Raw genomic sequence first — 15582 nt, 5'->3', positions numbered from 1 at the left:
CCAAAATTTCTCGGGAAAACACTTTTTCTTATTAATTTGGTGCGTAGAATCCAAAACAATTCGTACTTTTTCGATCAGACTTCTCAATCAAAAGTTATAGACTAGAAACCAATTTCGAAAAAAAATTCAAAGGGCTGTAACTTTTGAACTAGTAGCCCAATCTTGGAACTGTTTGAAATTATGGATTCTACAGGCCACATTCTATAAGAAAATTTTTTCCCCGGGTCGATCTGAGACAATTTCTTTTTCGGGCCACAAAAAAAGGCAGTGTATAACCTTCCTTTTTTACCAAAAATCGACTACACCAAAATTTCTCGGGAAAACACTTTTTCTTATTAATTTGGTGCGTAGAATCCAAATCAATTCGTACTTTTTCGATCAGACTTCTCAATCAAAAGTTATAGACTAGAAACCAATTTCGAAAAAAAATTCAAAGGGCTGTAACTTTTGAACTAGTAGCCCAATCTTGGAACTGTTTGAAATTATGGATTCTACAGGCCACATTCTATAAGAAAATTTTTTTTCCGGGTCGATCTGAGACAATTTTTTTTTCGGGGCTCAAAAAAAGGCAGTGTATAACCTTCCTTTTTTACCAAAAATCGACTGCACCAAAATTTCTCGGGAAAACACTTTTTCTTATTAATTTTGGTGCGTAGAATCCAAACAATTCGTACTTTTTCAATCAGACTTCTCAATCAAAAGTTATAGACTAGAAACCAATTTCGAAAGAAAATTCAAAGGGCTGTAACTTTTGAACTAGTAGGCCAATCTTGGAACTGTTTGAAATTATGGATTCTACAGGCCACATTCTATAAGAAAATTTTTTTCCGGGTCGATCTGAGACAATTTTTATTTCGGGGTTCAAAAAAAGGCAGTGTATAACCTTCCTTTTTTACCAAAAATCGACTGCACCAAAATTTCTCGGGAAAACACTTTTTCTTATTAATTTTGGTGCGTCGAACCCAAAACAATTGGTACTTTTTCGATCAGACTTCTCAATCAAAGGTTATAGACTAGAAACGAATTTAGAAAAAAAATTCAAAGGGCTGTAACTTTTGAACTAGTAGCCCAATCTTGGAACTGTTTGAAATTATGGATTAATATTATTATTATTACTGTCTTTCCATATAGTTCCTTGATTGTGTCCGTTAATTTCTTGTCAATTCTCCCAAACTCCTATGTTCGCATTTAAAAAAAACTCACTGTATATGAAGTCGATCTTTCTTCTTCCTTTTCTGAAACCCATTTGTGTTTCCTCCTCTTCCATTTCTATTTCTAGTCTTTCGTTCAGTGTCATTGCATAGATTCTATACGCCGTAATCATTATAGTACTTCCCCTATAACTTCCCACACAATCTTTGTTCCCTCTTTTGAAGATCGGCACAATTACCCCTTCTTTCCACTACTCGCACAAACCCCCTCTTTTCCATACCTGGTTTTGTAAATGTCTCATCCTTTCCTTGAGCCTATCTGTGGGGGAAATCGTCCCTGCCTGTCGCTTTCTCTTTTTTCAGTCTTTTTAGTTGCTCCTCGAACTCCTCTCTTGTTATCTACCCCTACCTTCTCTCCTGATTTCCTTGTAGTAACTTGGCAAAATGTGGTTCCCATTCCCCTAATTGTATTTCCCCTCCCACTTGTTCTATTGATCTTTTTTTCTACTTTCAAAAAATCCTTTCAAGTTTTATACCCCTGATTTCCTCTTCGTCTGCTTCTTGTTTCTTTTTTTCTTTACATTTTTTCTGGTCTCTCGCCTCTTTCTCAGCTATTTCCCCTCTGCTTTCTTTGTCCATAATTCCTGTACATCGATTTCTTTCTTCTGTACACTTTTTGTCCCACCACTCTTTTCTTTTTCTCTCCTCCCCTTCTTTAATTATCTATTTGTTTTTCACGTTATGGCTTTTTTAATGGGTACCTGTAATCGCTGTACTAGCCGCACTCTCTATAGTTCTTGCAGCTGCAGCAAATTGCACAGTAGTTTATGTATGACTGTAGTTCATGTAGATTATGCAGTCTTTGTAGCTCTTATGGTGACTGTAGACTATTCTTCTAGTTTCAGTAGCTACTGTAGTTCTGGTAGTTACTGTTATTCATTCATTTAATGTAATTTTCTGCAGTTAAGGTAATTCCTGCAGTTCTTCTTGTCTCTGCAGTTTCTGTAGCGCCTGTAGTCCCTAAACTATTTGCAGGGTCTGGTATTTTTTGTAGTTTATGTAGTTTCAATAGTATTTGCGGTCTCTGTAGCTGTAGTACCTTTAATTGGTGTCTGTAGTTTTTCTAGTGTCTGTAATTTCTATAGTTCCTGCATTCGTTACAGTTTCTGTGGTGTCTTTTTGTAATTAACTTCTAATAATTCTTTTAGTTTCTGGGCCTTCTGTAGTGCCTTTGTTCCTGTAGATTGAATAATTCCTGTATTTCCAGCAATTGATGTAGTTTTGATGTGATCCTTGTTTCCCCGTTGTTTCCAGTGGCTTTTTTGTTTTTCCTGGAATGCGTGTAAATCCTTTGGTTCTGGTAGTTCCTGTAGCGTTTCTGGGTTTTATAATTATTGAATTGTTTCTAATTCTGTCGCTCCTGTAATCCCTATGGCCTCTGTAGTTTACTTCGTGTTTGTCTTTTTCCGTTCTGTTACGGATCTAACATGTATATAGTAGTGCAAAAATTGTACTATGGACGTAAAATGTATGTACTTAAACCGTAAGTGCACTATGTATTTGCAATTTACGTACTTGTGTTATTTGAGAAGTAGCCGTGCGGTTGTTTTTTTGTAATTATAGAAAAAAGAGCAAAGCGCATGCACGTGGAAAATTACCAGGCAACCGAAATTGCCGGCATACCATGTACGTACTTTGTACGTTATAGACATACATAAATGTACGTACATCAGACGTACATATTTGCCCCATAGACGTACGTACAGTGGACAATGCGTGCTATATGGGTACATAATCCTGCTGCAAAACGCAGGCCAATTTTGAAAATTGTTGCCAATCCCCCCACCCACCAAATATAGGGTTTTACAATAGAAGGCATGCTTGATCTATATTGGAATTGGGTCAACTTTACGATTGCACTAAATGCACTATTAGTGTACTCTTATAATACAAATCGATGGTTTTTCTTTGCTACTACCACTTTCGTAAATCCTTAGAAAAGTAAAACCTATCTGCTAGAGAAGGTTGTAATCCTTCTTCGTTGATTGCGCGCATTAATTAAACGAAAGTTTACGGCAATAATTTTTTGTTCACTCTCTTCCGGAATAATGGAGTTTAATATTGTAAGTTTGTAAGTTAAGGAAGGATCATCTTGTTGGGCACCTTCGATATAATGAAAGGACTTTAGTAGACATAAAGGGTTAGTTAAGATGAACGGGGTAGTAAAAAGGGGTGGGGTGGTTATTTACACCCTCATCAGTTTACAATGACCCGCACTAAGGAGGGAAAGTGGTAAAATTGCACGCGTGGATTTATGTCTATGTGAAACTCAATGCTTAGAGATAAGGAAATGGGCTTTAATTCAAGAAAGGGAACAAGCAGCCGTGTTTCTCTTTCGAATTAATATACAAACACATACAGCGCCGTTTTTATCGTCGCGGCAAACGATTTCTTTGGTAACATTCTTGTTCGAACATGTTTGAAAACAAAAGCGCAGCAAACTCGAACAAGGACTATCATAATTCATAATCCATTGTCCAACGGGAGGGAAGGCGTGAACAGCTCGCCAACTTTGCGGCTTGAGATTAACAGGGAGTAATCTTTGGACAACTTTACATACATAAATATTCCTATATATCTCACCAACCGGGACAAGAAAGCCATATCTTTGATATTGTTTGTTTAATCATGGCAAATACAGAGAACGCTCCGGCTAACTTTTCTCCTTCTTCCCAACAAAACCTTCCCTAAACGCGACGAAGATAAGAACTATAACGTATGCTCGCCCTATTTTACATCTATTTATCTTTGTTATCTGCGGCAATGAAAAGAGAAAGAGTGAGTGTTATGAGACATTTAATGCCCAGTATGTTCTATTCATTACGGTGAGTAAGGAGCTTGCGATAGGGGGTGAGATATATACACCTCACAAGAGAGAGGATCTTATAACGTCTCAGCTTACCAAAACGTCGCTCTTATTAAATTGGGGAATACTGAAAATTAGGAGAAAAAACCCTTTCGGCGATTGACGAGCTTAACGTAAATTGGGACGGGGCGATCAGCTTTGTTGGAACGCGATACGATGACCAATAAATTTTCCCGGTTTTGTAATTAAGTACACACGTACATATACACACGATCTTAGAGGGTCGCTTCTTACGCAATTTTCCCAAGAGATTCCAGAATTTGCGTTTTCAGTGCGGGAATTTGGGACACGGATCGATTGTCCTTAGCTGAATTTTATCCTAAATTAACTTCGCCCAATCACACACAAATTTCATTATTTTATAATTTTAGTTTGCTCTGTGGACAGTTGCAGAACTACCGGATTAAACCGACCTCGGGTTTTATTTAACTTGGGAACGTTTTTAGGTAATAATGAAATTGGGTGTGTTCATAGATTAAAGGGTTGTTATTTACGAATTACTTCCCTATTATTATATGTTTAACTCCCTAATGATATTTAATCGATTTGTTACTAAGTGACTGGGCGTTTACAAGCTGGAAATTACAATTTTTTAATGGATTCATTAATGACCGTTTGTTTGCCTTATAATAAAGGAAAAATCTTAAAGGTAATCAAATAGTTCAACTTGTCTAATCTACACTTTTACGCGAAAAAAATGAACTATTATTGTTATTGACTCTTACCTAATAACGTGTTGTGTGATTATATTGTCCGGGTCGAAGAACAATTTGACTAAGACAAGATCTTTCAAAATTAAAAATTTATTATGACGGATTTTTTACAATTGTCTAACAATCTTATTTCTATGCCAATATTTATATTCAGTAAACTTGATGCTAACTACAACAATTATATCCGTTGCTGCTGATCTTCCTGAAAACTGATCTGGTTGCAGATATTTTCGTGATGAAATACTAACTTCATCAGTAACACACTACCCTCGGCAAAGCAGAACACTACCTCAAAAAACAAAGAAAATGAAAAGTGAACTAACTATAATTAGGTGCTAATTAAGTGCCCTATTCCCGAAGTAAATGCTCCTTTTTTTTTAAAACTTATTACATGTTTTGCCAGGTTCATATGAACCTGGTAGAACATGTAATAATTTAAAAAAAAGGAGCACTTAATTTTAATAATTATGGAACCTTTTTTTCTTAGTTCCCACCATTTTCCCTTTGTGTTTATCCTCGTTGACAAACATTCTTTCACCAATTTACTTTTTCTTTCAGTCCATCTTTCGAACCTTAGGGTCCTGCGTCCCGAACTTATCTTCTCCATTTTTTTCTTCCTCTAATATGTAATTTCGCGTCTTTCCGTTTAGTCCCAGTATCTATCCTTCTTTGTTCATCCCATTTCTTTCATCATATAACAGCTACAAAAGCTACACCAACTACACAAACCATAGAAGCAGTGAACCTAATCCTCTAGGATTTGTAGTAAAAGTGCTAGAAAGTCATTTTCAATTAAATTTAGTCACATCCAATCCCGATTAAATATATGAATACGACCGATTCCAAAAAATTTTTATCACTTATAATTGCACAAGAGGTTTGTATTTTACCGAGTAAATTTGGGTTGTTTAGGTAATGAAAATCTGTTGCCTAGCAATTAGACGAGAAAAACTGTCAACTAATAAAAATGCGACACCGCAGGTGGAGCATTTTTAGGTTGACAGTTTTTCGAGTCCAATTGCTAAAAGGAAACAGATTTGAATTGCCACAACCCAAATTTATTCGGTTTAAATACAAACCTCGAGTGTAATTCGGCAGGACAATTTAACGAACAAGAAATTCACCAAACTAATCAATTATTGACAGACGTCAAACTAGTCATATGGGTAAGGATAATGCGATAATTGGTTCGAAAATGAATAAGTGAAAAAACCACTAGTGCATTTGTCGCTGGAAAAGTTGCAGGTAACTTTTGCCGCTGTCAAAGTGACAATTACACTGCGGCTTATGTGATTTTTTATACATGAGTTGAATTGTCCAATTAGAAAAATAAGCCAAATTGTGGTTGTAAAATTTGAATTTAATTCTTTTGAAACAAAGCAAACACATATTTTCGTCGTATATACTTGTAGGGCGCGGAATGTTTAAACATTTTACGTTCAACAAGCCAGGAGAAATGAAATACTTGACGTAATTCGGCGCATTGTTTTTCTTAAATTCACTCCGCAAAAATTTAGAATTTTATAATAAAATGCATTTGTAACAAGGCTGATATAAAAAAGAGCGCCCTTAGGTAACCTAAAAGAGCCCGCAAAGCTTTGTAAATTTACATTCTTCAAATATGCGTTCCAACCCTTTACTACACCGTCAAAGAACATAAGGGCGTATCGACTCTAATAATACAGAGACAGAGAGAGGCCTATCGCTTTTTCTTTTGTAATTTAATTTGAGCCATCGGGTGGGAAAGAGTTGGACGCGTTTACAGGAAATGTAGGAATAGATGTAGTTTAGGTCGTTCCAGGGTGTATTTGTATATAAACGATACCTATTCATTGACAATACGGGTAGCGTTTTCTCTTTGTCTTTGCTAATTAAAGACAAAACTGGGGTCCAATCAGTTGACATCAGCGGTAGTCAACCTTTTTCGATTTGGCGCATAGTACAGCCGTAGAAGTTAGTCGCGCAGAATAAGAAATAGTAACTGTTGGCGACCACGGGTTTATTGAGTAGAGATCAGAGACGGCAAAAGTATGTTTGGTCAAGCATTAAACTTGACCGTTGATGTAGTCCGTTTCTGCGGGTGTTTTCCCTTTTAGTTCGGTCGCAACCCTCAAAATAAACTTTAATAGATTTTAACGGCGGCTTTTATACTAAAATCAATGGACAATTCAGAATTAGACTAAATAGAAATGAAAAGGAGGCAGATACATAATTGAACTTTGCGGAATTGTGTATGTGTACACGTTTATTTTCACTTCTCTCGCTCCCATAAAATCAGAACGGATCAAAATGATATGACATCCCAACATATGTCAAAAGTTTTTCCTAACACGTCACGTCGAGCTAAACGGATATATGAATAGGAAATACTGCACGCAAGAACTAACTTGATGGGAATTACTCGTAAGTTTTTACTTGTGGTAGGTGGGAAAAACTCCGAATGCTAACAAAATTCGTAGTCATTAGAATTCTGAAGAACAAGCTAATAACAATAAAGTACGCGTTTCGTATCGGCGTATCGCAGAAACCAGACAGAACAAACGTAATATTTTGTGTGTCGAAAGTAAAGGGTTCCTTAGGGATACACGAGCCTGGATAAGAAACATTACTTGCTGATCTACCAGGAGATATTCCAGAATTAATCCCGAATATTATTCTAAGAAGTCCGTTTGCAAACACTGGATATAGAAGTTTAAGAAATTTGCATCGTAATGATTGTGAATGTAATTATATATAACGCATCTCCCTTTAATTTTATTACACGCAGCGAACTCTTCTCTCTTACGCTTTCTTAAACGGGCCCGACAGAGCAGAGGAGTAAGCGTGTAATGGCGTAAATTATTGGCAACTTAAAAGCTGCTAGTTCAGATGCTGCCGAGGTGTCTGTTCAGATAGGGTTAGATCGTAATAAAATGCTGGCACCACTGCGTATTGGTGAACTTCATTTATTTAAATTTTGAAATTTCAATGTAAATAAATGTTTCGCTTGCTTTTACTAAATGCAAATTTTACTAAATTCAAATCGTTTCCTTAATTCAAGATTTAGCAAAAGGTTTATTCGATATCGTACCTTATTTTAACGAAATAAGAAAAGGAGACGAAGCTAGCCACATCCACCTACTCTAAACCACACACATAAAATTACCAAAACGACATCGAAATTTTTATGTTTATTTGTCCGTTAACAGTGCTATTCATTAAGAAGTAGACATAGGGATTTATATGTATTGTTTTTCCCTATGTCTACTATTAAATGACAAAATCTCTTCTGAGGGGCTCCTAATTTTATGCAACCAAAATAACCTTTTAAAACAATTAAACATCTGGCTGTCACATTAATTAATTTGAATATTGTTGCTTTGGGTTCCGTATTTTTATTTTCGTTCGTGTGCAATGTATTCAACTGAAGAAAAAGTTGATATTGCTATAGTGCCAGAAACAGTTTAAGGAGCGTAAAAGGTTTATTTTCTGTTAAGCCAAAATGACAATATTCAAACTAATTAATATGACAGCCAGATGTTTATTTGTTCTAAAAAGTTATTTTAGGTGCATAAAATTAGACGCCTTTCAGAATGGATTTTGTCTTTTAAAAGTAGACACAGGGAAAATACACGTCAACTTCTTAATAAATATCACTGAATATGAAAATTGAAATTTCTCGCTTCCCAGTGAACCAAAAAACTCTACTCGTGTATTGAAATTCGTCCCGACGCGTTCACTACATCTCGAAAGTTGAGAGCGGCGTAATGTATCTACAATTTCTTTAACCAACAGGTTACATTCGAGAAACAGGCTTACACAGACTAAGTTCTGCTCCGAGGGAACTTGATTTTCTCGTTGTATTGGTCCCTCCAACCACTTAAAGCTAGAAAAATCTCCTACCGTAAGTGCGCAAGTAAACGAATGCTCGCATTGCACCAACTTCGACTGATCCTAAAATGACAAAACCTCTAGGCAACCGCCGTAGTCCTCACGTGCTTTCCAGGATCTCTTACCTAATTCTTCCTCCAGTACTGTCTATACTCATGCAGTTTCGAAAAAAATTATAACAACCTGGAAGAAGCATATACAGTTCTTAAACGGATGTAAGTGACTCCGGAACACACTTAGAAAACGGTTTCTCATGTGCTTTTACAAAACTCCTTGGTTAGTTCTCAGAACCATGTAGAAGCTTACGAAACTATGGAAATAGTATAGGGGTGGAGGAAGAATGAAGAAAAATTTGAAATAAAGCAGTCTAAAGGACAAAAAGGGAAGGTTTAGATGCAAAGAAATCGTGAAAAGGTCACGTCAGAAGTGTTAACTGATCGTGAAGGTAAAAAATTTAAAAAATTGAGGTGACGAAGAGAATCAAACGTGAAAACCGTGAAGAAAAGAAGCGTGGAGTAAATACATGATAGAGATCCAATAATTCCAAGGCTCAAGGCCTTCAAAGCTTCAAAAATGCAATGCTTTAAGGCGTTAAGTCTCTTAAACTTACGACGTCCAAAGAGATCTTGAGGTGCCACTGATTGTTGGTGAATACCCCTTTCTATGTATAGCCGTCCTTGTCATCTGAATTGCGCCCTATGTACTAAGGGTAATGTCTCTTACGTACGGCTTTTTAGGGGAATTTTTGTTCTTTCGAAAAATTCCCCTAAAAAACGGTACGTAAGCGACATTACCCTTATGGGATGGTTTTGTCCGTCTGTCCGTCTGTCTATTCCCCGTCTAACTCGAGAACGAAAAGAGACAGCGATATCAAACCTTCGCCAATCGACTTCTACGAGTTCAAGGACCAGTGCTATTGAATATGAGCCGGATCAAAAGTTTGAAAATCGTATGCGATTCTTCGTATCTTGTTAAATTTCGATGTAAAACTACACCTGTACTGGGATACATCGAAAACTCGCAAATCGAGATACAGTTTCAAAGGGAAACCTAAAAGTTCGAGTTTATGTGAGAAAAACCGATCGAAAACTACCCGAAAATTAGTTAACTGTCGCAATACGGAAGCTGTTTCCATCGCACGCCTCTGGGAGATAAAAATGAAAGGCGGAAACGTGGACGAATGGATGGCTTGAAATAATATTTCAAAATAAGCATTAGCCATAAGACAATATTTGACAAGATATATGATGTGTACGACTTGATATTGATATCCTAGTCAGGTAGATTGTCTATAGGGAATGGTATCAATATATCTAGCAGGCTGGCGTCTGTCACTTGTTTCATATATATCGGATGTCATCAGACTAGTTGATAGTTCCTTCGCGTAGCTTCCGTCCCAACCAATCAATGTATTGGATTATTTGTCGTTGTCACTTGTACTTTCCCCGATAAGTGATGATTCCGTCATTTACAAGTTTAGGGATGTTGTACGTACGTACCTCTAGTTAATGCTACAACTTCTTCTGACGCAATTGCAGCTGGTGGAAAGGAACATTTCTTTTACAATCTTTAGAATTATCTTTAAAATGTTCATTTAGAATTTGTTTTTAAGAAATCTCAACCCCCTATCTTCCCCGTTACGTGGAAAATCGAAATCGGCGAAGATGCAAAGTATAGTAAGGAAAAACTGTGCGAAATTGTTATATGGGGTGCTTAAAATTCGCACATCGCATTAGTTCATGCCATTCAATCATTTTTTTTATTTTTCTTAGTGTTATAATCCTCCCTTGCGATTCTCTCTTTCACGTCACTTTTACGATTCTATCACTCTTTTTTTGTGACTTTTTCTGCACATACCGCAATTTTTTCAGAGATCATCTTTTACTCACCCCACCTGTTTTTTTGCCCCCACCTCACGGTTGTTTTTTAAGTTTCATTAGTCCTCCTTTTTACACGCCACTCTTCATTACGCTTGTCTTCATTCTCGTCATTTTCTTACATCCTTCATTCTCTTCACTTCTTCGCGCCCTTTTCACTACTGTTTCACGCCTCGTCCCTTTGACACTCTACTAGAATACCGACACTAGACGCCATCTTGAATTTTGGACCAAGACCGTGGTATTGGTGAGAGGATTCCCTTGGTTTCATCACTCGGAGCTCGCCGGCGCGCACAAGTTGCGGCCTTGGTGAAAGGATAAATACCATAGAAGATAGCATTGGGATGCCAAAAGGGCATTTTTCCATTCTGAACTTTATTTAGCCCAATTCATCACGTCTCAAAGTTTATCAAAACCGGATGAATACTTTAGGAAATAGCGTTGGGATTCACAAACGGGCAACGATACTCCTATAAAATGACAAATTATTCATTTCAAATTTTACAAAGAAGAAAAAGCAAAAGCGTTCAAGTAAAACAAAAAGGTTCTGAAATAATGAGAGATCATCATATCGTGGTCCTATAAACGGTTCAAATTTTTCTTTTCGTTTCTTTTGGTTCAGAGTCGTATTTTAGAAGGTTTTCATAAACATTACATTCAGTTTTGTGTTTTTGATTCTGACTGCTTTAAAACCATTTGGGTTCTGTTATCTTGATTTTAGTGTTTCTGAAATTATAGTCTTAACAGAATAAACAATATGTATATCGGTATTACGAGAGAGGTTATCGGAAGGTTAAAATAGGATGATAGACAATCAGTTTTATTCAGCGGTAGTTGCCATGGAGCGTTGGCGGGGAAAGGTCGCCGTAGTCACGGGTGCAAGTGCCGGAATTGGGGAGGCGATTTGTGAGCAGCTCGTCAACTTTGGGCTGAATGTCGTGGGATTAGCCCGACGCAAAGAGCTCGTTGAGGAAATTGCCCGAAAACTCCAACGGGGGACAAACACTGGAAAACTGTACGCGTACAAAGCGGACGTATCCAAAGAGGAAGATATTTTGGAGGCTTTCCGTTGGATAACTGAAAATGTTGGACCGGTGCATATCTTGGTCAACAACGCCGGAATAATGCGACCTGGTGGCCTTTTAGACGGCACGAGTGACGGTTGGAAGGACATTTTCGACACCAACGTGCTTGGCCTCTGCGTGGCGACGAGGGAGGCGATCAAAATCATGCGAGCCCATAGTATCGACGGACACGTTGTCCATATAAACAGTATAAGTGGGCATACGATCGAGTATTTTCCCAATCTGAACGTATACCCTGCTTCAAAGTTCGCTGTTACCGCTCTCACGGAAACTTTGCGTCAGGAATTAAACTCCGTTGGCAGCAAAATTAAAATAACTGTAAGTCAGAAACTAATTTTACAAAAAAATGTAATTAGCCGTTGTAGAGTATTAGCCCCACTGGTGTAGACACGGAGATAAACGAGAATGGTGGTCTAGTCTATCCTCCAGAGATGATGGCAGTCAAGGATACACTGCGCCTTCTGGACAGTAAAGACGTTGCAGACGCCGTTTGTTACGTTTTGGGCACACCTCCGCATGTGCAGGTGAGTGGATCCGAAAATAGACTTCTTTTAATGTCTTTTCTTTAGGTCCATGAGCTGATAATAAGGTCATTACAATGAACGTCTTATACGCTCGGATCTTCCCTTCGTTCGATAATAAAGAATTATTTAACGTACTAAAAATATTTGTTACTACTGTCACTCTTGTGCTTCCACTGACTCTTCCCTGCCTTTTCGCTCTTGTCTCATTCACAGAAATCTTCATGCCCCATCATACCCTTCCACGTCCCCACCTGTCATCTTATGCAATCTTCCGCTGCCTCTTACTTTCTTACCCTCCTGCCTTCTTCTGGATCTCGTATGTTTTTTTGTACTACCCTGCTCTGTCTTCTTTCTCCTCTTCTGAGATTTTCTCTCTAGCTGCATTCTATCTCCTCTGCTTTCTCAAGTCCTCACCTGTCATCTTCCACCAACATCTTCCTGTCCTTTTCTTCCTTATCTGGCCCTCTATTGTGGTTTACTGGCTCTTCCCTACTGCCATTTCTTGCCTTTTTTCTGTCTCCTCGTGATTCTCCCTGGCCCTCCATCCTCTGCTCCCGCTCTTCCTTTCCCCCACCTGTTGCTTTTCCTTCTCCTCCTGCCCTCTCCTGCTTCTTCGGACTTTAAGTTGCCCTTTCCTTTACCCTTCTGTTCCCCCCCTTACCCACTCTCGCTTTTGTCTCGCGGCTGTTGTGTCCTCTTTTTTTCACCAACTGTGTCCTCTCATAACTCAAAAAGGACTTCGAGAATTATACAAAAAACGAGAGCAAAATAAAAGTAACTAAAAATTGAAGCAATCGGATAATCAAGGAGACTCGGTAAATCAAAATTTAATGACTAGGAGGAATCCATGAAAAATTCTAGGGTTAGGCTTAGGATAAAGGGGATTTTAAGGTTTTAAACGAGGCAGCACTGTAGAGAATTCGTACGATTTTGAAAATGAGGTTGTAAAATGTGGAGGAAGTGCTGAAGAAGATGATCTTTCCGAGAGGAAAACATCATCTCCAGTCACTCAGTGTACAATTTTTCGTGGTGGGAATTTTTGTTACTAAGGAGCAGTCGGTATAACACTGCCTTTTTTTGAGCCCGAAAAAAAAAATTGAAAATTGTCTGAGATCGACCGGGAAAAAACATTTTCTTATAGTTTGGCCCGTAGAATCCATAATTTCAAAGATTGGACTACTAGATCAAAAGTTACAGCCCTTTGAACTTTATGAATATATATATATATATATATATATATATATTTTTTTTTCGAAATTTGTATTTAGTCCATAACTTTTGAGTGAGACGTCTGATCGAAAAAGTACGAATCGTTTTGGATTCTACGCACCAAAATTAGTGAGAAATAGTGTTTTCCCGAGAAATTCTGGAGCAGTCAATTTTTGGAAAAAAAGGAAGGTATAACACTGCCTTTTTTTGAGGCCGGGAAAAAAAATTGTCTGAGATCGACCGGGAAAAAACATTTTCTTATAGAGTTTGGCCCGTAGAATCCATAATTTCGAACAGTTCCAAGATTGGCCTACTAGATCAAAAGCCCTTTGAACTTTATGTATATACAGGGTGACAATTTGAAAACTTACCACCCCCCATATCTTAGCAAATGAACAAGATATTTAAAAAAATCAAAATCCGTTCCTGTAATTCGGAGGGGGAATCACAATTACATAGTTGGCGACGCACCCCCTCACACCCCTGCGCCCCAGCCACCCCAACTTTTAAATCTTAAACAGTGACCCCCCATGTGTGATACGTCGTTGGAAAGCTCTGAAAAAATGCTTTCCAACCATACCAATAGCATTACATTTAGGTTAGTAATTATCGTGCAAATCAAAAAATAAACGAATATGATACATTTTCTAAAGTTGGCTTTTATTTCAATAAATGTTCAAAATGGTTTCCGTTCTTGGTAAGACAGTATTACTATGCGATCAAAAATGAGTTGCTGTCGAGTCGCCCTTTGAAATTTTTGTTTACATGGAAAATCGTATTTAACTTGAACATCCAAAGCCGACTCGACAGCAACTCATTTTTGATCGCCAGTTATAATCTATTCTCATACTCTTGTCGAACCTTTTCAAATGTTGGTTTTGCAATATTTCGACATTCTTGAATTATTCTCTGTCTTAGTTCGTCTATGTTCGCCGGTTGCGTTTTAAATACGACAGATTTCAAATGTATCATATTAGTTTATTTTTGATTTGCACGATAATTACTAACCTAAATGTAATGCTATTATGGTATGGTTGGAAAGCATTTTTTCAGAGCTTTCCAACGACGTATCACACATGGGGGTCACTATTTAAGATTTAAAAGTTGGGGTGGCTGGGGCGCAGGGGGTTGGAGGGGGTGCGTCGCCAACTATGTCTTTGTGATTCCCCCTCCGAATTACCGAAACGGATTTTGATTTTTTTAAATATCTCGTTTATTTACTAAGATATGGGGGGTGGTAAGTTTTCAAATTGTCACCCTGTATATATATTTTTGAAATTTGTATTTAGTCCATAACTTTTGTATGAGACGTCTGATCGAAAAAGTACGAATCGTTTTGGATTCTACGCACCAAAATTAGTGTGAAAAAGTGTTTTCCTGAGAAATTTTGGAACAGTCGATTTTTGGAAAAAAAGGAAGGTATAACACTGCCTTTTTTTGAGGCCGGGAAAAAAATTGTCTGAGATCGACCGGGAAAAAACATTTTCTATAGAGTTTGGCCCGTAAAATCCATAATTTCAAACAGTTCCAAGATTGGACTACTAGATCAAAAGTTACAGCCCTTTGAACTTTATGTATATATATATTTTTTTTTTCGAGCAATTTCGAGCTGTTGACAGAAAAGCTCCCAGTGAATGAGTTCAATATGAACATTTATAAGGTGTCTTTTTTATATACAAAATTCAGCCGTATATTGTAGTTCAGTAAAATAGGGACAGGACCCGAGGAATCATCACTGGTTTTGTGGTCAATATAGTCACCAGCTTTCGGGGATATACCCTAAAGCCATGAAGGCCGTAAAAAAGTGCAACAAATGTAAGTGCAGCGCATCCAGGCTCTTCTGCAGAAGAACCGGGAAAATCCTATCCGCTCTTCCTAGCCCGCAGGCCAGTACAGGAGCCTGCGAACTTTCTCACGAACGTTTTCAAGGTGTGAGTTCCACCAAGGTGTTCTCTTCTTTCCTCGAAAAGTACGCAGAGTATCGGAATATGATGAGAAAGACCAAGAACATTTTATGACTATAATTGGTTACTGTGGGGAGGATCTACAGGGTGTAGAAATTGCCTAGATCGGTGTTTACTTAAAAATTTGGATGAGGAGGAGCAATTATAAATGATGTTCGGTTCTGACTTGAATAATGGATGGTGCTAAAAGATAACATATTCGCCAATTTGTGGGGGGACGGGGAGGTCTCCTTGCTTCTTTTTGCACCGCAACGGTCCAACTG

The 15582-nt window shown here is 37.8% G+C and overlaps 1 protein-coding gene across 1 annotated transcript; it reads left to right on the top strand.

Moving 5' to 3' along the window:
• Positions 1 to 11373: 11373 nt before the first annotated feature.
• On the top strand, positions 11374 to 12280 carry LOC116171457 (farnesol dehydrogenase-like). The gene is made up of 3 exons (XM_031488314.1): positions 11374 to 11940; positions 11988 to 12146; positions 12192 to 12280. The coding sequence occupies exons 1-3, from the start codon at positions 11377 to 11379 to the stop codon at positions 12222 to 12224; spliced, it is 756 nt and encodes a 251-aa protein (XP_031344174.1). The 5' UTR covers positions 11374 to 11376; the 3' UTR covers positions 12225 to 12280.
• The last annotated feature ends 3302 nt before the right edge of the window (positions 12281 to 15582 follow it).

This window comes from Photinus pyralis, unplaced genomic scaffold (genome assembly GCF_008802855.1).
Source record: "Photinus pyralis isolate 1611_PpyrPB1 unplaced genomic scaffold, Ppyr1.3 Ppyr1.4_LG5, whole genome shotgun sequence".
NCBI classification, from domain to species: Eukaryota; Metazoa; Arthropoda; class Insecta; order Coleoptera; family Lampyridae; genus Photinus; species Photinus pyralis.
This window is presented reverse-complemented; position numbering and strand designations above follow the sequence as displayed.

What these genes read in the sequence shown, in the direction of transcription:
- LOC116171457 (XM_031488314.1), top strand. Translation starts at nt 11,377, where the DNA reads ATGGAGCGTTGGCGGGGAAAGGTCGCCGTAGTCACGGGTGCAAGTGCC. An exon ending in GCAGCAAAATTAAAATAACT is followed by an intron (nt 11,941 to 11,987) that starts GTAAGTCAGAAA and finishes TAGCCGTTGTAG; the next exon opens with AGTATTAGCCCCACTGGTGT. An exon ending in GCACACCTCCGCATGTGCAG is followed by an intron (nt 12,147 to 12,191) that starts GTGAGTGGATCC and finishes TCTTTTCTTTAG; the next exon opens with GTCCATGAGCTGATAATAAG.